The sequence below is a fragment of the Acomys russatus genome, chromosome 25 (genome assembly GCF_903995435.1).
Source record: "Acomys russatus chromosome 25, mAcoRus1.1, whole genome shotgun sequence".
Lineage (NCBI taxonomy): Eukaryota > Metazoa > Chordata > Mammalia > Rodentia > Muridae > Acomys > Acomys russatus.
Genome location: NC_067161.1, coordinates 27,826,222 through 27,845,381, shown reverse-complemented (window position 1 = coordinate 27,845,381; position 19,160 = coordinate 27,826,222). Strand labels below are relative to the sequence as shown.

At 43.4% G+C, this 19,160-nt stretch overlaps 1 protein-coding gene across 1 annotated transcript; it reads left to right on the top strand.

Annotated features, from left to right (window-relative positions):
* Positions 1 to 9,928: 9,928 nt before the first annotated feature.
* Positions 9,929 to 18,149, top strand: Thg1l (tRNA-histidine guanylyltransferase 1 like). Its single transcript, XM_051167989.1, has 6 exons — positions 9,929 to 10,140; positions 11,351 to 11,527; positions 13,252 to 13,421; positions 14,664 to 14,752; positions 15,921 to 16,028; positions 17,860 to 18,149. The coding sequence occupies exons 1-6, from the start codon at positions 9,950 to 9,952 to the stop codon at positions 18,019 to 18,021; spliced, it is 897 nt and encodes a 298-aa protein (XP_051023946.1). The 5' UTR covers positions 9,929 to 9,949; the 3' UTR covers positions 18,022 to 18,149.
* Positions 18,150 to 19,160: the final 1,011 nt, after the last annotated feature.

Sequence of the window (19,160 nt, the reverse complement as noted above, 5' to 3'; positions counted from 1 at the left end):
TATTCGGGTTTCTTGGGTGTAAGACTAGCTTTAGGTTCCCTTTGGCCTTGCCAGCTGTCTGTCTTTAACTTCAGCTAAGCTTGCCCAGTGCTCCTGTAGTTTAATCCTAGTTCCTGATTCCCCTTCTAACCTCGGAGGACCTTACTGAATCCACCATCACCTTTCCTGGGATTCATGGGCTGAGAGGCAAGGCAGTGAGGTAATCCCACTGTGTCTTTCGACAAACCTGCAGGCCTACTTTTAAAATCTATTTTATTTGTGTTTCTTATACCTCTTTCTCCTTTCTCCACTCCAATCCCTTCCAACACCCCAACACCAAGTAGGAGAGAAAGAAGGTTAGTGGGGAGAGGGGGCATGCTTTCTCTTTAGCTGCTTCCTCCTGGTTAGGGTTGTTGGGTTCTGTGGGGGAAGTCCAATCTTTGTAGTCAGGTTATCTTCAACTTCTCATCAAACTGCATCAACAGCAACCAGGAGCAGCAAGGGGAGCACCAGTATTCTTCTTTTTGGGGGCAAACCCCCACCTCTCACACTCCCATCCACACACCCCTATACCCCGCCCCTTGTCTCTCTCCTGGCTCTGGCATTTATTCCCTCTCCAGAGTCCCCAGAATTAAACTATCTGCAGCTGGCAAAGAGCCCCTCTCAGAGCCAGCACAAGGCAAAGAGTTTGCTGCTGTGGACAATCCAAATCAGCCCCATATCCCACACCTGGGATTAAGACAAAAACATGCTTACATAACATAACTGAGGTTTTAATGACACCAAAACCTCCACTACACACACCATAACTTTCTTCTCCTTTCCCTCCTTGCTACTCAAGAGTAGGTATGTTGCTGGCTTCAACACCCATGTACATCCCCCAAACTCAGGAGACCCATGGAGAGATGGAGTCTTCCAGGCTCTGTGGGCGGCTCTCCTGGTACCTTCTTTTGTAATGGTAAAACCAGGAAAATGTAGCAAGGTCCCAGGTTGCTTTTGGGAAGTGAGGGGACTGTGCTCCTTCCTTAGCTTCCCTAGGAGCCCCCACAGCACACGACTGCCTGTTATTGCACTGGGGACAGGGCTAAGGCAGGCGACAAAGGGAAAGAGTACTCAGAGGCAAGGGAGGATCATTTTACCAAAAAGTCCCAACACATCTGGTCTCCTCCTTTTCCTCTCTTCTGCCTTTCTAGATAGGCTGTGCATGACTCAAGGTAACTAAGTTTCCACTAGCTAACCTAACTAACTAACTAACTAACTAACTAACTAACTAACTAACTCATTATGCACCAGCATCTACCACTGATCTCCTTCCAACCTGTCCATTAAAGCAGTAGCTTGCAGAAAAGAGTTCTTACTGCCTTACGTACTCCAGGGCTGCCCATGTGACTATGGCAAGGAATGAAGGTATAGGAGCCTAAAGTGGTTACAGAGGTAAGAGTGCAAACATGAAATGAGAGAGCTGGTGTTTCTAAAGAGTGGACAAGGCTTGGATAAACATCTCAGATATTATATTGATTGATCTGCGAGACTATCAGGGTAACAAAGCTGAGACGATTATAATGCAGGTAAAGCCAGAAGTCTGAAGGCATATAGAGAACTTCCAGAACACACTAAAATGAATGAGACAGACACATATGGCCCTGGAGAAGATGAAACAACTTAGTCTGATGATATCAGAAGTGATGAGGAAGATACTGACGTCACCAAATTCTCTATCTACACTGTGCTGTAAATTTTCTGAGGTCATTCTGTGCTTGGGATTCTGGTTTTCACCTAGCTAGAGCATAGATTATTGCTTATCTAAAAGCATTAATTTTCATTTAAGAATAGTCTTTGAGAACTGTGTGTTAATACTTTGTTCTTCTAGTATAATAGAATTTAAGATGAAGATATCTAATAGGCTCCATTAAAAGAAAGAAAGAAAAAAGTCTTTCCATCTTTGAGTACTTTATTTCTGAGAAACGAATGTTTTGAATTAATTGCTTGTTTTGTGGCCAATACAGATCATGGTACGCCCCAGTTCCAGCAAATCTGCTTGCTCAGCTTTATTTCCTTATTACTAGATACTCTTTGGAGATTTTTTTCTATCAAATTTAAGGACAGCATAAGTCCACATGTGGGGCCAAAAAAACCAATGGGGCCTTTTTCCCATATTTATGTAGACAAATTGTTTTTGTACTAACTTTCATACCGTACACATTTATTTTATCATTTATATCACCTCTATTCAAACACATCAAACATGAAGTCCTTAATCACGGGTAGGAATTTTCAGTAGGTAAAATTAGAGTTTGCAAAAACAGAACACTAAGTGTTAACCTGCCTTACCATTACAGAAAGTGATATACTACTTGAGAGTATTTTTAAAAGGATGTTGTTTTATGTACACATATGTGTGTGTGTCATACACACACACACACACACACACACACACACACACACAATTTTATAGGTGGTTGTGTCCTGCCTCGTGGGTGCTGGGAACTGAGCATAAGTGAGCCATCTCTCAGCCCTTCGTCCACTTTTAAACATTTGTTTGTTTGTGTGTGTGTGTGTGTGTGTGTGTGTGTGAGAGAGAGAGAGAGAGAGAGAGAGAGAGAGAGAGAGAGAGAGAGAGAGAGAGAGAGAGAGAGAGGTGGGGGATAGACCCGTGTGTCATGTTGTGGTCAGAGGACAGTTTGGGGCAGTTGGTTCTCACTTTTCACCATGTGGCTTTCCAAAGTTTTAACTTGGGTCGTTTGTCTCGGTGACAAGCACCTTTTCCTGCTTAGCCATTTTGCCAGGCCCAAGATGGCTCAGACAGCTTTTAATGGTGCATTAAATATTTTTCATTTTGCAAAACAAGTTGCGCAAAGAAGCACTATTTTATTTTCAGTGCCATCTGCTGTGACTCTCAGTTTTGTTCTTTATGGATGATGAAACAGCAATGTAAAAACAAATGCCAACTTTTTATAATAAATGCTGTCAGCCTTTCTCAAAATAAGCTTAGGTTAAGGGAAAACCAGCCAAATCATTATGAAAAAGTAGCTCCTGAATGGAAGAGTCTCAGAAATAGAAATATAACAGAAACATGTTGGCATTTAAAAGAGAAAAAAAAACCAATCTCATTGTTGGAGACAGCCAGGCGCCAGGCTTAAAAAAAGAAAGAAAGAAAGAAGGAAGGAAAGAAAGAAAGAAAACAACCCTGCATATCCTGGCCTCTTCTGAAGAAAGAGCAGAAATAAAGCAGAATTAGTGCCACTTTAGTGAAAACCCCATAAAGAGAAATGATTCATCGAGAGGTACGGCCTTTAGCTGCCTTTTCCTTTCTTCTGCCTGTCTGGAATACAAACCCAACAATCAGTGGCGCTCCAACCACCAAAGATAGAAGTCTCGTACCACAGCTGGAGGACCCAACCTCCGAGGGAGCTGCGCTCAGTGCGTGATTATGTGCATGCGATAGGAATAGTTCACAGTCAAGCACTGAGCAGACACTTAACAAACGGACCCAAAGTTACAGCCAGGGGGTGTCTGTTTGGACTTTAAGGTATGTTGGTAGGAAGGGACACAATTTTTCTATATGTACACATAGAAAAGACGAGAAACAAGGGGCAACCACTAGAATCAGTAATTGTTAACATTCTGCCACTTTTGCCTTTTCTGGCAACCTATGTTTTTACTTTGTCAAATACTTCTGATATCTCCTAGGTTTAGTCAGACACCTGTATAAACAAAAAGCTGTTATCTTCCATAATTTCCTACTTTTTATTTTCTTCTTTGAGACAGGGTTTCTCTCTGTGTAAGTGTGGCTGTCCTGGGATTCACTTTGCAGACGAGCCTAGCCTCGAACTCAAGAGATCCACCTGCCTCTGCCTCCTGAGTGCTGGAGACCGCCGTAATTCCCTACTTTGGATTACTGAACATTTCTAGCAGATTGCATTACTGTTCCAATTATTTACTTCCCCCTGCTGTATAAGAGGATGACACTCCCCTGCCGAACACTCTTTGCACAGGGTCACACTGCTTCAGCACATAGGAGTGAGTGTTAAGTTGCTGCTGAGAACCGGGGACTACTGAGAGTCCCCGGTCATAAACGAAACATCGATAACATCGGCTCCACGGCACAGGGAGCATCGCAGACGAGGGGGCAGAACCGAAGACAGAGGGGAGTGTTGTGAAATGTTGTCTTGTGATGATCGAGTGGCCATTGCAGTCATGGGTGCACTCAGCTGTGGCTGACACGCACAAGACTTGTGTTAAGAAAAACAAGATATGGAAGTAGAGGCAGGAGACTAGCTGGGGGCAAAGTGGGTCACAAGGAGCATGAGGTAGAAAAAGACGGTAATGGAGTGAATATGATCACAGACCATGGTGTGTGTAGGAAACTGACAAAAAAAAAAAAAAAAAAAAAAAAGCAAAAAAATGCTGCACCACCTAGTGATGAGACTTCTCAAATTTGAGGTAGTTTGAGGATTGAAATGCCTCTATGGAGAAAAAGCAGTGGTGAACAAGAAATAAACTCAACTAGACAGTGGTGATTAAAGACTGCTTATAATCAGACCATTTCCATTCATTTAAAGCAGTTTTGAAGGTAGAACAGAGCCAACGTTTGTACATTGTGTTTGGTTTGACTTTGAAGCCCTTTCCACTCTGGAACAGCACACTGGTTTGGTTTTTGTCAATTTGACATAAATTGGGAGGGAGGGAACCTCAGCTGAGGATGGGCGTATTAGCTTCTCTGTGGGGGCATTTTCTTGATTAACGGTTGATGTGGGAGAGTGGTGGGAGTCATGTTACATCTCTTGAGAAAACTTGAGTCTTCTGTGAGTGATCTCCTTGTGGCAAGGCCGTTGGAGCTTTCCTCCCACTTGGCAAGATCCATCCAGAAAGACATTTGAGAAAAATACATGAGTCTTCTGTGGGTAATCTCCTTGAGGCAAGGCCCTTGGCGGTCTTCTTCCACTTGGCGAGATCCAGTAGGAATGGTACCCAGAATGACTTATATTATTAATCCTTGAGAGATGGAGCCATGATTCTTGCTTATGACCACTACTTGTTTATTAACGGTCAAGTAAAGACATGATTGGCCAAGACCTTTATAATAAAGATTCCTTAGTACATGATCTTTAATATTGATAAAAATATTTGAGGAAGAAGAGGGGCTTCTTCTGAGGCCCTAAGTATGCTAATGCATTAGGGTGAGAGAAAGGTCAACACCAAGAGAAGGTAGGGCCTGAAGAGACAAGACTTACTGAGATGAGGCCCTAAAGGTCAGTAGTGAAAAGCTCATTCTTAGGTCAAGTTAACTTAACTTCAGGACAAGCTCGAAAGTAAAGATTTGTCATGATCTTAAAAGAAATTGGATAGATTCATTCCCACCTTGGACAAGGAAGAAAATAGTATTGGATAATGACAAATGATAATTATTTCTGCTTAATGAGAAAGTTGTAATAGAGTAGGACCATATTGTATAATTACATAAAACTGGCTTATAAATTTAATATATATTATGAATATATTGATTGAGATTACAATAAGATACAAAAGTTGTTTTTACTGTTAGAAGCTTATTCTTGGATTTTAATTGTTTTTACTTTGAAACTGCATGTTTGCTTCCAGCCTGAACACAAACCAAACTAGATATAATCATTTGGCTTTCCATACTTAGGTGTATTTAGTTATGACATAATCATTTGGATTATAATACTATACTGCTTAGATATGGAGGGAACAAGAGAAATTTAATACTGAGATTTTTGGATAATAATTAAAGGCTAATCTGATATTATATATGTGTAATGCTTCAAAATTCTCTATAAATAAAGATGGCTCAAGGTATTCAGGGCCACTTGCTCAAGCTGCAACAAGTGGTCAGAGTTTTCCTTCTTGCTGACTCCACATCTCTGTCCCAGATTACTGAACTCACCGGATACAGACTCCGGCAGGAGAGCCCAGCCCTGTGAATGGTGCCACCCTGAGCAGGTGGTCCTGGATTGTAAAAGAAGGCAAACTAAACTGGAGATGGTGGCACCTGCCTTTAATCTCAGTACTCAGGAAACAGAAGAGGGAGGATCTCTATGAGTTCAAGGCCAGCTTGGGCTACAGAGTGAATTTCAGTTTCAGGACAGCTATAACTACATCGTGAGACTCTGTCTTTAAAAAGAAAAGAGGGCTGGAGAGTTGGCTCAGAGGTTAAAAGCACTGCCTGCTCTTCCAAAGGTCCTGAGTTCAATTCCCAGCAACCACATGGTGGCTCACAACCAACTGTAATGAGATCTGGTGCCCTCTTCTGGTGTGCAGGTGTGCATGCAAGCAAAACACTGTATACTTAATAAATAAATCTTTAAAAATAATAATAAAAAGAAAAGAAAAAGAAAGAAAGGAAGGGAGGAATGAGAGAAGAGAAGGAAGCTGGATGTGGTGGCACATGCCTGTAATCCCAGCACTCGGGAGACAGAGGCAGGCGGATCTCTGAGTTCAAGGCCAGCCTGATGTACAGAGCTAGTCCAGGACAGCCAAGGCTACACAGAGAAGCACCGTCTTGGAAAAAAACAAGAAAAAAAGAAAAAGAAAAAGAAAAAAGAATAGAAGAAAGGAAAGAAGGAAGAAAGAAAGGAAGGAAGGAAGAAAGAAAACTGAGCAGCAAGCCAGCAACCCACCTCCAACTTCCTGCTGTGGCTTCCCTTAATGAACTGAATAAACCCTCTCCTCTCCAAGTTGCTTATGATCATGGTGTCTCATCACAGCTATAACAACCCTAACTAAGACAACCAAGACAGCCGTATTACTAGAATGCAGGCCCACTTCCCGGATGCTATGAAGTGAGCTGTGATGCCCTACTAGCCCCTCCCTCATCATGGTGAACTGAAATCTCTGAAATCATACGCTGAATAAATTCTTCCTGTTTTAGTTTATTAATATCCAGTATTTTACCATAGCGGCAGGAGTATAACACAACCGAGAGAAAGAAATGAGACACAGAAGGTCAACTGTGGCTTTTGCTTTTTTTCCCTCTCATATGAGGACTCTTAAAAAAATGTGTAAATAGAAGAGGGAAATCTTAGGGGAAGGAATGGGATCAAATAGAAATATGTGTGAGCAATAGGAGAGGACAGTGGAGAATGAATATAATCAGAGTATGTTACATGCATGTATGAAATGAAACCCATTATTTTGTACAGTTGGCACATACCAATAAAAACATTCATTTGAAAAAAAAATACAGTAGAACGTTGGTAATGGCCTGAGTTCCTAGAAACTCCCATGGTGAAACCCACCTCATTTGTGGCAGAAACAAGGAAAGTAAACACAAAGTTTAAGTTCAAGTTATTAAACACTGGAAGCCTCAGAACCACCAAAAAAACTGCTAAAGAGTTGATAGATAAATAGATGGAAAGAGAGTGAACAGGCCATTACTAGGATTTGGTGGAATTCTTGACACAAATTTATGCAGTGCACCTACCCAATGCTATGATAACTTACTTTTAGTGTGCACAGAGTTTCCATTTATGGGGTTCGTTTTGCTTTGTTTGTTTGTTATTTGTTTTTGTTTTTACATTTTTAAAGAGGTGCAAGAGGTGTAGAACCAGGGGCTTATTGATGAAGAGCACGAGCTGCTCTTTCATAGGACTGCAATTCAATTTCCAGCACCTACATCTAGGGTCCTCACAACTACTTTTAACTCCAGCCCCAAGGGACGGCACACCCTCCTCTGGTCTCCACGGGTACATGTGAATACACAAGTAATAAAAAAAAAAAAAAGAAAAGAAAAGAAAGAAAGAAAATCTCATTTAAATGATGCAAAGAGAAAAGAATTTAAAAGAAAGAAAATGTACTGTTGCCTGCATCCTACTTGAAACGGTTCTGTGAACAGCCTGGGTCTTGGCAGTTTCCAAAGCATCCCTCAACGTTAGCATGTGGGGAAGACTGCAGCCCACTGGTTAACACTGGAGTCATTTTAGGCAGCCCTGTGGTGTCCGCTATGTTGCACTGACCATATCCAGTGGCTGTAGGCTTTAGCAAAATCAGTAGAACTCCCTTGGAGGGTAGGTGAAGGTGGCATGTGCTCTTGCTTGTGACTGTATTTTTCTCTTTGTGACCAGCAAATAATCTATGGGACACCAGATTTGGGAAATAGGATGTTTTTCACAAATTATCTAAATCACAATTTTAGCATCCATTAGTGAACCATGTTTGAATTAATTATCTCACAGAAGTTTACAAACGAAACACAAAACAAACTGATTCTCTGAGCCAACCATACTGTATTCGAACTTCGCATTTGTTTTGTGAAGCTCTTTCCCCCTCATCAACTGGCATTGAATTAGAGTTCTATATAAGAGACAAAGAAATTGCCTTGTTACCTTAATAATCAGTTACCAGCATTAAGAAGTTAGAATAACAATTACAACTAACACACACGTTCCCTTCTCTGAGTACTGCTATGGTGCTGTAGGCTTTCATTTTTTCTGTGTATCATAATCAGTTACTGTTGTTCTTACCGGTAGAAGCACTCCTCATCTAGGCTCACTTTTGTCACCTATTACTCTGAGCAGTGTCTTTCCCTTCTGGCACAACATGGGTCCTGGTCTCACTCTGTGTTTGCTGTGATGCAGCTAACTTGGAGGCAGTCATTTCTTCTAGGAGTTTCCTCTAATGACGAGTGGTGTTGGCAATCAAAAATTGGATGCCTATTGCTTGCAGGGTGCCACTTCATCTTTGCCCAATAGGCAAGGCTGGGAAATGCATTTTTAAAAATCCTAATTTCAGGGGCTGGAGAGATGGCTCAGTGATTAAGGGCACTGACTGCTTTTCCAGAGGACCTGGGTTCAATTCCCAGCGCCCAAGTGGTAGCTCACAACTGTCTGTAACTCCAGATCTGATACTCTCACACAGACATACATGCAGGCAAAACACCCGTGCATATACAATAAAAATAAATAATTTTTAAAATCATAAATTCAAGAGTGGAGAGATGACTCAGTAATTAATATGCTCGCCAGGCAAGTATAGAGTTCCAAGTTCAAATTCCCAGCATTTGTATTAAAAATGGGATGTAAAGTTTATACCTGTAATCCAAGTACTGGGAAGGAGAAGAGAGGAGGGGCGAAGTGGAGGAGGAGAGAGAGGCTCCTTAAAACTTTTGGGCCACCTGGTCTAGCTGAATCAGTGAGAGGCAGGTTCAAGTGGAAGACAATCTAAAGGAGCAAGGAAGACACTTGATGTCCACCTCTGACCTCCACACGCACATAAACACAGCTGTATACAAACTTACACTCATACAGAAATCTTTTAATAGTGATGAGTACAAAATTGAAATTTACCTAATGGCATATGGCAGGGTGACATGGCTCTGGTATCAGCTACTGGGAAGACTGAGAAAGGTCACATCATGTGGCTTTCGGGGAACAAACTTTAGTCATCACATTTGACATCAAGCACCTTTACAGACTGAGCTGTCTCGATGGCTCTTTCTTTGTTTAAATCACATTTTGGAACCAACAGTCAATAACCCGGGGGGGGGGGGGGGGGGAGACGGGGGGGGGGGGGGGGGGGAGGAACGGGGACCAGGTCAGTGGAAGAAAATACAAAATTGTGCGGATGAACGGCTTTAGTTTATGTTCCTTGTTTAAACACAGCAAGAAGTATCTGGAAGGCCCCACCCACAGAGCTGTAAAGTGTTAATTTAGTGTATTTCAGTCTTTGCAAGGCATTTAGAAATGCTACTTAGAAATAATTTATGAATGCTATTTAGAAATAAGAGGGGAAACGTCATAACTTTGTCACAAAGCAGCGTTTGATAGCTTCATAAGATTGATTTGCTCCAGGCTGGGAGCAGAAAGACACTGCCAAGGAGAACATAGAATCCAGCCAGTTTGCTGAGTTGAAGACCATAGAGTCAAAAGAGAAACCTCCACCAGGGCTAGAGCGGCTCCGATAGCAACAGGAACTTCCGGGGTGGGGCCCTTCCATTGCTTCCCCACAGGGAATGTGGGCTTTTAGCACAGCTAACATCTGCCGTGTCTTGGCCTCTACTTCCGTTACTGTAAGACGGTGCCTGAGGTTGGGGGTGGCCATGGCCAAGAGCAAGTTTGAGTACGTGCGGGATTTTGAGGTTGAAGACACTTGCCTGCCACACTGCTGGGTTGTGGTGCGGCTGGACGGCCGCAATTTCCACCGGTGAGCTGACGGGACGGGAGGCCGCGTGGTGCGCCTGCACTTCCGGGAAGTGCACCGCTCAGTTACCGTGGTAACGGGGCAGCCAATGAGCACTCAGCATTGAGCGTCCCCCGAAGGGCTTGCTAACGTCAGACTTTGCTGCCAGGTGATTGAGATATTTAAAAGAGCGAGGTACTGTAATTAGTGAAGAGCCCGCGCTACTTAAGCAGAAACCAGTTTGCAAGAACTTTGTGGGGCGGGAATTCACTTCCGGGTCCACTCCTTAAACTTCAGCCAAATGTGCAACCCTTTTATCTTTGAGGGCTGGCTGTTAAGAGGCCTGCATAAGCCTGTCTGTGGGCGGTAGTTGACAGTATGGCCCTTTCTCATTGTCAGTTTTACTTTGCATGGACTGACAGCAGTTTTTCCCCCAGGGGGAAAAAGGAGAAAATAAGCTGGGCGTGGTGGCTCACACCTTTAATCCTAGCACTCTGGAGGCAGGTGGATCGCTGTGAGTTCAAGGCCAGCCTGGTCTACAGAGCGAGTCCAGGACAGCCAAGGCTACACAGAGAAACCCTAAAGAAAGAAAAGGACCCAATTTTAAAAAGGGCTATTTATTATTATTATCATTTTATAACTGTATAAGTACATAGAACTATAATGTTTAGTGAGTGCTGAAGAACCAGGGATACTTACATTTTGATCGCCTAATCATCAATACAACCTGATAAAGTAATATTCTCTATTCATCCAGTAAGGTGAGACTTCACAGGAAAATGAATTGAAGCCTAGCAGTTGTATCTCTGTTTGTCAATTGGTCAAAGCAAGGAAGAAAAACTTGCATTTCCTCCCCCCCTCCCCCCCCATATATGCTTATGTGTAAGTGTGGGATCATTTTTGAGTGTTACTCCTCAGAGTTTTGTTTGTTTGTTTTGAGACAGGGTCTCTCATGGCACTTCCTCAGACCTCATCCGATACTCTAGCCTGGCGGTCATCTACCCCAGGAATCCTGTCTCCACCTCTCCAGCGTGGGGATTACAAGCAGCACCACTTTAAGACAAACAGTTTAGCTACTGAGCTGGTTCTCCACCTCTGTGCTGTAGTTAAGGAAATATGTTAAGTTGTAGCGAGCAGCACCCTTACAGTGTCTTCCTCTTTTAACTGCCTTCGTGGATGGTGGTGGTGATGACAGACTCTCCACCATTTGTGCCCTTTTCTTTCCGCTGTGAAGGTTTGCTGAGAAGCACAACTTTACAAAACCCAATGACAGTCGTGCTCTCCAGCTGATGACCAGATGTGCCCAGACAGTAATGGAGGAGCTGGAGGACATTGTGATTGCTTATGGACAGAGCGATGAGTACAGCTTTGTGTTCAGGAGGAAAAGCAATTGGTTTAAAAGAAGAGCCAGGTGAGTCTCAAAGCCAGCCTCCCGTTAGGGTTCTCCTGTCCTCTGTTCTTCTGTGTATCGTGACAGCAGCTGAGGTCTTAAAGACTGTGGGGGATGCTGCATCTACAGGGCGCATTTCCTATTTTGGCTGTTTCTTTCCATTAAGATCTGAGCATTCGGGGGCTGGAGAGATGGCTCAGTGGTTAAGAGCACTGACTGCTCTTCCAGAGGTCATGAGTTCAATTCCCAGCAACCACATGATGGCTCACAACCATCTATAATGAGATCTGGTGTGCACTATATACATAATAAATAAATAAAATAAATCTAAAAAAAAAAAAAAAGATCTGAGCATTCTTGTGCTATATATATATATTTTTAAGATGCTTTCTTTATCTGATTCTTTCCCTTCTACATCCCATCCATCCAGCTTCCAGACTGACCTACATTGAATATTTAGACTATGAACAGAGACTACAAAAATAGTGTTAGTTATTCATAGGTAGATTTGCCAGTGCCATTTCTTCCAATGCCTTAAAGTATTGTTTAAACGTTTTATTTATTTATTTATTTTTACTTTTTATTTTTTTGGTTTTCCAAGACAGGGCTTCTCTTGTCGTCCTGGCTGTCTTGGATTTGCTTTGTAGACGAGGCTGGCCTCTAACTCACAGAGATCTGCCTGCCTCTGCCTCCCGAGTGCTGGGATTACAGGTGTGCCCCACCACACCCAGCTTTAAACTTTTTAATTGAGGAGATAAATCTGATATTTAATTTGGTAATATATTGAAACTCTTAGGGAATCAAATTATATGATGAATTGGTTTGTTTTTTAATAGTTCCCTTTCTTCCAAGACTAAAAACAGTACCAAAACCCCAAAACAACAACAACAAAATCTTTTTTGTTTTTTTAAGATTTCTTGTTATTAATACAATATTCTGCTGGTATGTTCACCTGCATGCCAGAAGAGGGCACCAGACCTTATTATAGATGGTTGTGAGCCACCATGTGATAGCTGGGAATTGGACTCAGGACCTTTGGAAGAACAGCCGCTGCGCTTAACCTCTGAGCCATCTCTCCAGCCCCAACAACAAAATCTTGAGTCATAAACTTTTACCACATTCTATATAGAAAAATTTGGTGTTAGTAAGTGTGCTGGCTGGTTTTATGTCACCTTGACACAAGCTAAAGTTACCTGAAAGGTGGAAACCTCAATTAAGAAAATGCTTCCATAAGATTAGGTTATAGGCAAGCCCGTTAGGCATTTTCTAAATTAGTGATTGATGGGGGAGGGTCCAGCCCATGGTGGGTCGTACCATCTTGGGCCTGGTGGTCCTGGGTTCTAGAAGAAAGTCGACTGAGCAAGCCATGGGGCACCTCTCCATGGTCTCTGTCTCTAAGTTCCTGTCCTGTTTGAGTTCCTGTCCTGACTTCCTTCAATGATGAACAGCGCTGTGGAAGAGTAAGACAAATAACCCTTTCATTCCCAAGTAGCTTTGGTCATGGTGTTTTCATCGCAGCAGTAGTGACGCTAAGACAATGAATAGCTTTAAGTAGAGGCTGGCTATGTTCAAAACATACAGGCAAAACGTTAAAAGATTTTCTTAGCTGAATATATTTTATCTTCTAGCTGGCTGGACAGTGTGTGTAATCTCTCTGTTGCATCCACAGGCCCTATCTTGGTGTCGAATTAATACCAAACACTTTCTCTTTCCTTGTTCCACTGAACGTGTTTTGCCTTTGCAAGTAAGTTCATGACTCTTGTGGCCTCCCAGTTCGCCTCCAGTTACGTGTTTTACTGGCGAGATTACTTTGAGGACCAGCCCCTTCTGTATCCCCCAGGATTTGATGGAAGAGTTGTGTTGTATCCTAGCAACCAGACCTTGAAGGACTACCTCAGCTGGCGACAGGCAGACTGTAAGTGGCACCAAGTACACACAGTTCAAGTCAAACTACCAAAACTGTACATTAAAGCTGTGGGCCTGATACAAGCTTGGCTCATTGGTATGTTGTTTGGAGTCAGTATTTTTTTTTTAAAAGATGATTTTTTTTTTTTTTCCTTTTCAATAGGTTTCTTGCTCTGTAGCCCAGGCTGACTTCAAATTCTGTGCCCATTCTAAAAGGCCTGTGTTATAGTGTGTGTGCTCTCTGTCATACACTAATTAGTTAACAATATTGGAAAACTTAGGAGATTTTATGGGAAAATTTATCTGTAGTTGTTTGCTCTATGTCTGTCTGTCTGTCTGTCTCTCTCTCTCTCTGTGTATGTGTATGTTTTATATGAGTGTATGCGTACATGCATGTGCTTACATGTGCTTGCCTGTCCACATGTTGCAGAGCCAGAGGAAGAGTGGGAGGTCCTGCTCTGTCACTCTGTTCTGCCTTATTTCCTGACTGAACCTAGAGCAAGAAGTCTGGCAGCCAGCAAGCCCCAGAGATCCTCCTAGCTCTAACAGCCCTGGGGTTCCAGGTGCCCGTGGCTGTGCCCAGCTTTTTACCTGGGCGCTGAGATCTGAACTCGGGCCCTCGGGCCTGCACAGCAAGAACTCCTACCCATTTAGTCATTTCTTCAGCCCATGTTTTCTTTTTAAACTCAGAAGATAAGGCAGTCTTGTATTTCCATTTTTTGCTTTGCAACACACACATTCAGACCCACATGTGAAGTCCTAAGCCGCACAGTCCCTGCGCTTCCTCTGAGTTACTTAAGCTCTGTGACTTCGACGTTTGTGCCAGCATCAGATCCCTGCCTTGCATGATTGCAGTGAGACTCAGGGTTGTTTGTGTGTGTGTGCTCTTATTTTGTCAGAAAAATGAAAAAAAAAAAAAGTCGAAATAATATGAATCAAGTAGCTTGGAAACTATTTTTAGAACGCCCTAAGTCACCAAGATTTGCATAAGGCGCTACTGAGATGACCAAGTGAAGTTGTTCTCAGGAAATACATTTTACATGCTGACTCCTTTCCCGGTCTGCTCCTGTGCAGACTGGGTAGCCACTAAATGTCTGTGAGATCTGTGTACCTTAAAGTGAGAGAAGCTGGGGTGTGGTGTCCTGGAAGCACAGTCTATATAAAACAGAGCACATATACCATAATACATAGTATTATACACATGTAAAACTAGGATTTGGTATATACAAATGTTGTTTTGTTTTCCTCACAGGTCATATCAATAATCTCTATAATACAGTTTTCTGGGCCCTTGTCCAGCAGGCCGGGCTAACGCCAGTCCAAGCTCAGCAGAGATTAAAGGTATAAAGATCTCACGACAGAAACACAGCTCGAGACATTTGCTCTCGTCTTGTGGCATTTCCGGAATGTTCCGGTTTTCGTTCTTTAGCTTGCTTTACAGCTCTGTTTTGAAAGGATATAAAGGCCTCAGTAGCTGAAGCTCTTGGCCTTGGCTACAGTCGCATCCTGGCTGCCCTCTTTAGATAGTGCATGCACTCTTCTCCTTGGTCCTGCAAGGCCTCTTCCCTCTTCATGTCCTACTGGGCTCTGGTTCCTTCTTCGGTTTAGAACCGCTGAGTAATGGTGAGAGTTGGTGCTGAGGGTCAGATAACCGTGCTTCTGTGGATCCTCTCTGCTTTAGTGAGGTTTAGGAATAATAGTTCTTAGCTCATAGGCTTATAGAGAGAGTGTGCCTTGATGCATCCACACACATGGGAAAGTAAGTGCGGAGGAAGCACTGGCCTGCCTGGGATGGCGGATTCCGCAGTGATGTAAAGCACTGTGCCAGGTCCTGATGCCGTGTCTCTACATAGTGATTACTGAAGTAGCTGTGGATTTTACCAACAGCATCAAAGGGGAAGACTTACAAAGTAACACCAGTAGGAAGGCCGGCAGCCATGGCTAGTTAGAGCCAAAATCACTTTCCGCTTCCTCTTAGAAGAGTTAAAAACAGCCAGACTTGGTGATGTGTGCTTTTAATCCCAGCTCTCGGGAGGCAGAGGCAGGTGGATCACTGAGTTCAAGGCCTGCCTGGTCTCCCCAGAGCTAGTTCTAAGACAGCCAAGGCTGCATAGAGAAACCCTGTCTCAACAAAACAAAACAAGAGAGTAAAGGTCATCTGCTCGCTCTTCTCAGAACTGGGGATAGCGCTGTGATCGGACAAGAAACATCAACAGCACGTTTACAGACACATAGTTCCTGTCTACTGTTAGCTCCTACTAGCCCCACACAGTCTGGACACTGCAGCCAGGGTTTGCAGCAGAGGGGGATTTGGTGAGTGTAGACATCTAGATTAGCCTAGAATGTCAGGGGCTGGGGTGTAGCTCTGTAGTAGAGTGATCTGAATTCTAATCACAATGAAAATTCATGAGCAACTGTGAGACGAGAGAGCGAGGGCGCTGACAGTTCTTTCTTGGCAGTGGAAGTGTAGGAGAAAGACATTCTGAGATTCCTCTCTCTCCTCCCTCAGGGAACCCTGACAGCAGACAAGAATGAGATTCTCTTCTCTCAGTTCCACCTCAACTACAATGACGAGCCACACATGTACAGGAAAGGGACAGTATTGGTGTGGCAGAAGGTAAGGCTACAAATTCAGAGAAACTGGCGGTCGGGGCGTGGGAGCCCTAATCCCTTCCAGATTGTGTTTTTCCTACCATCCAAGTGCGGCTAAGGTGCTGGTTGCTAACCTGACAGAGATAACTTCCAAAAGGAGGCACTGTAGAGGACGAGTTTGGATGCTCCTTTTGCCAGGCAGTAGTGGCCTGGAGTCTCTCTAAGCAGATGTTAATAGTATCGTAGAATTTTAAATTAGTGCACGCTTTTTCTGTGTCTCATATCACATAAACCCTCTTAATATGTAGAGGATAGAGCTAGAAAGATGGCTCAGCAGTTACCATCACTTGTTCCGTTTTAAAGGACTCGAGTTCAGCTCCCAGCACCCACATGGCAGCTCCCAACTATTTGTAACTCTAGTCCCAGGAAATCCAACACCTCCTTCTGACTTCCTCAGGCACAGCATGCATATGGTACACCTATTTTGCATTTATAAGACATTTTAAAAATACTGGATAATACCATTAAATGGTTCATCCCCTTCAAGACAGCCGAATACTGCCCACTAAGCGCCATCAGAAAACGGGAATGGAGGTAGCAAATAAGATACTTTGACTTTCAGCAATTTTATTAGATTTCCCAGAAATTCATAGTTACCTTAATATTCCGGAATGCCACTATACTTAATTCCACCAACATTTTCTCTGCTATCAGCTCATAAGTGCAGTTATTTCTATAAATTCATTTCTTTTCATGTTAGTTTTTTTATAAATGAGTACTTTCAAGAATTAAAGGGTACCTTGAGAGCCATCCCACTGGCATCCTCGGCTCACTTATTAGCTTTTTCCTACATGTTCATACTTTAGGACAGCCTTGGATGCTTATTCAGGCAGAGGAAAAGTACCTTTAGTTCTTTTACCAGGAAATGAGTTCCCTTCTTTGTCCCCAAGTCCACTGTATTTGTCAGTGCCTCTGGAGAAACAGAAACAGAAAATCAGAATATAAATATATACATATACATATATATATATATATATATATATATATATATATATATATATATATATATATAAACTAAATCAGTTTACACTAAAATAGTAACAACAGTTGTCTCTTACCTAAGGGGATGAGAACCCATTAGTTGCCTTGCTCTTGGGCTAGGTGCCTCAGCAGTTAGAGTCGTCCCTTAGGGGCTGTCTCCCACTGGAAAGGCAGAGAACCCCGTGATTCCACAGTCTACCAATCTGGCGCTGAAACCCTGGAAGGCTCCTGGAGTTGCTGGGTCAACAGTGGAAGCTGGTTCTGGTACTAGAAGGTGTAGGGTTTACCCAAAGCAAGTAAGACAGTCAAGAAGTTTACTGTTCCTACCCAAGTGGTTCTAAGTTGTGGCAAGATGACATTAAAACAACCCATCCCAATCATTTTTCAACATCCTAGTAACCTTTTCCCAAAGTTGCTGCTGAAAATTTTGTGTTGCTAAGGATCAACCCAGGGTTTTACATATGCTAGAGAACTCTATCACAAATCTACAGCCACAGCCCTGAAAGTACTATTTTATTCTGTTTGTTTTTGAGACAGGGTCTCACTGTGTAGCCCTGGCTGGCCTGAAACTCACTCTGCAGACTAGGCTAGTCTTGAACCCAATAAAAATCTGCACACCTCTCAAGTGCTGGGATTAAAGGTGTGTGCTCCATGCCAGCCTAAATATTTCTACGTTGAGAGATGCCTACCGCGTTGACACATAAAACTCCAGCCATCAGTTTGCGTATCAAACGAAAAGGCGAATTTCTCCCATACTTCTCTTAGTGTGTCTATCCCACACTCAACACTGTCCCTGCTTTCTCTTTTGTCCGTAGGTAGATGAAGTCAGGACACAAGAAGTTAGGCTGCCCGCGGAAATGGAAGGGGAAAAGAAGACTGTGACTCGGACCAGAACCCGGCTGGTGGCCTTGCACTGTGATCTCATTGGGGATGCTTTCTGGAAGGAACACCCAGAGATTCTGGAGGAAGAGAGCTGATCTTGCACTCTGCAGTTCTGGCACACTTAGTCATGCAGGGCTCCCCGAGTCTCTCCGCTTCTCCCCTTCGGTGGCTTGAGCATCCCTAAGCCCCAAGAACACGACAAGAGGCAACATGACTGGAGTTGGGTGAGCGGGATGGAGAAGGAAGTAGAGGGCAGTGGCTCTTGTTCTGCTTAAGCAGAGTACCTTTAAAAAAAAAAAAGGTGTCAGAACATGACTTCTTTGGCTCTTTTCAGAATCATGGTCCTGTTTTTATAAAAAGAACTGTTCATACTTTGCTGAAGGAGTCGTTTTTAGCTGTGGCATAAGCCTTACAAAAAAACCTGTCGCCTCTTTTCACCTCTGAGAGAAAAGGAGCTGAAACATTACCCTCACCCACCTTCCTTAACTAGAGAACACGGTGACTGAAAAACCCCACTTCTGACACCCAAGGACTCGCATTATCTTTTGGCATGAAGTTAAATAGGGCTCCTGCCTGCACGATGCCTCCAGATTGAGAAATCCCAGGGACCACTGAGGCTCTGTGCCAGTTCTCCGGGGTGGCAGCTTTGACTGAACACATGAGGAGTGGTGTGCATCATCCCAGGGTTGACTTTTTTTTTTTTTTTCTGGAACCGTCTGCATGATCCTTGTCAGCTCTTACCAGGGACATAGTTCTCAGTCACTTACCGCTTGAAGAAAAGGTGTTTTAGGGAGGTACATATGTGTACATATGAGAGGGAAATGTGTGTAGGAAGGAGGATGGAGAAGCAGTAGCTCCATGTACCTGCAGGTGCTTCTGTGGGGAAAGCTGACTGTGGGAGAGACTTCTGGACAAGCGTTTCCAAATAGGCTCGGTGCAGTCAGAGCCGTGACATTGAGTTCAAGAGCGTGGAGCCCTTGATAGGGTGGTATAGCCTAATCCTAGACCTCTGGAGGTTGAGGCAGGAAGAGCAAACATTTGAAGCCAAACTAGGTTACATGGCAAGGCTCTAAAAAAAGTGGAATTGCCGTTGGGGCCACTGGTGATTTCAGAGGTTTTAGAATAGCTCCTGCCGATGGAAGGCTGGATTGGCAAGGGGCCAGAGGGTGGTGATGGAAACCATTTGTTACCGAGGTGTTCGACTCAATAGGAAAGTAGGTTTCCTCTTGACCTT

Coding starts and splice junctions, on each gene's coding strand:
- Thg1l (XM_051167989.1), top strand. CDS start 9,950: ATGTGGGCTTTTAGCACAGCTAACATCTGCCGTGTCTTGGCCTCTACT. Junction 11,528..13,251: donor TGGTTTAAAAGAAGAGCCAG/GTGAGTCTCAAA, acceptor TGCCTTTGCAAG/TAAGTTCATGACTCTTGTGG. Junction 16,029..17,859: donor CAGTATTGGTGTGGCAGAAG/GTAAGGCTACAA, acceptor TTTTGTCCGTAG/GTAGATGAAGTCAGGACACA.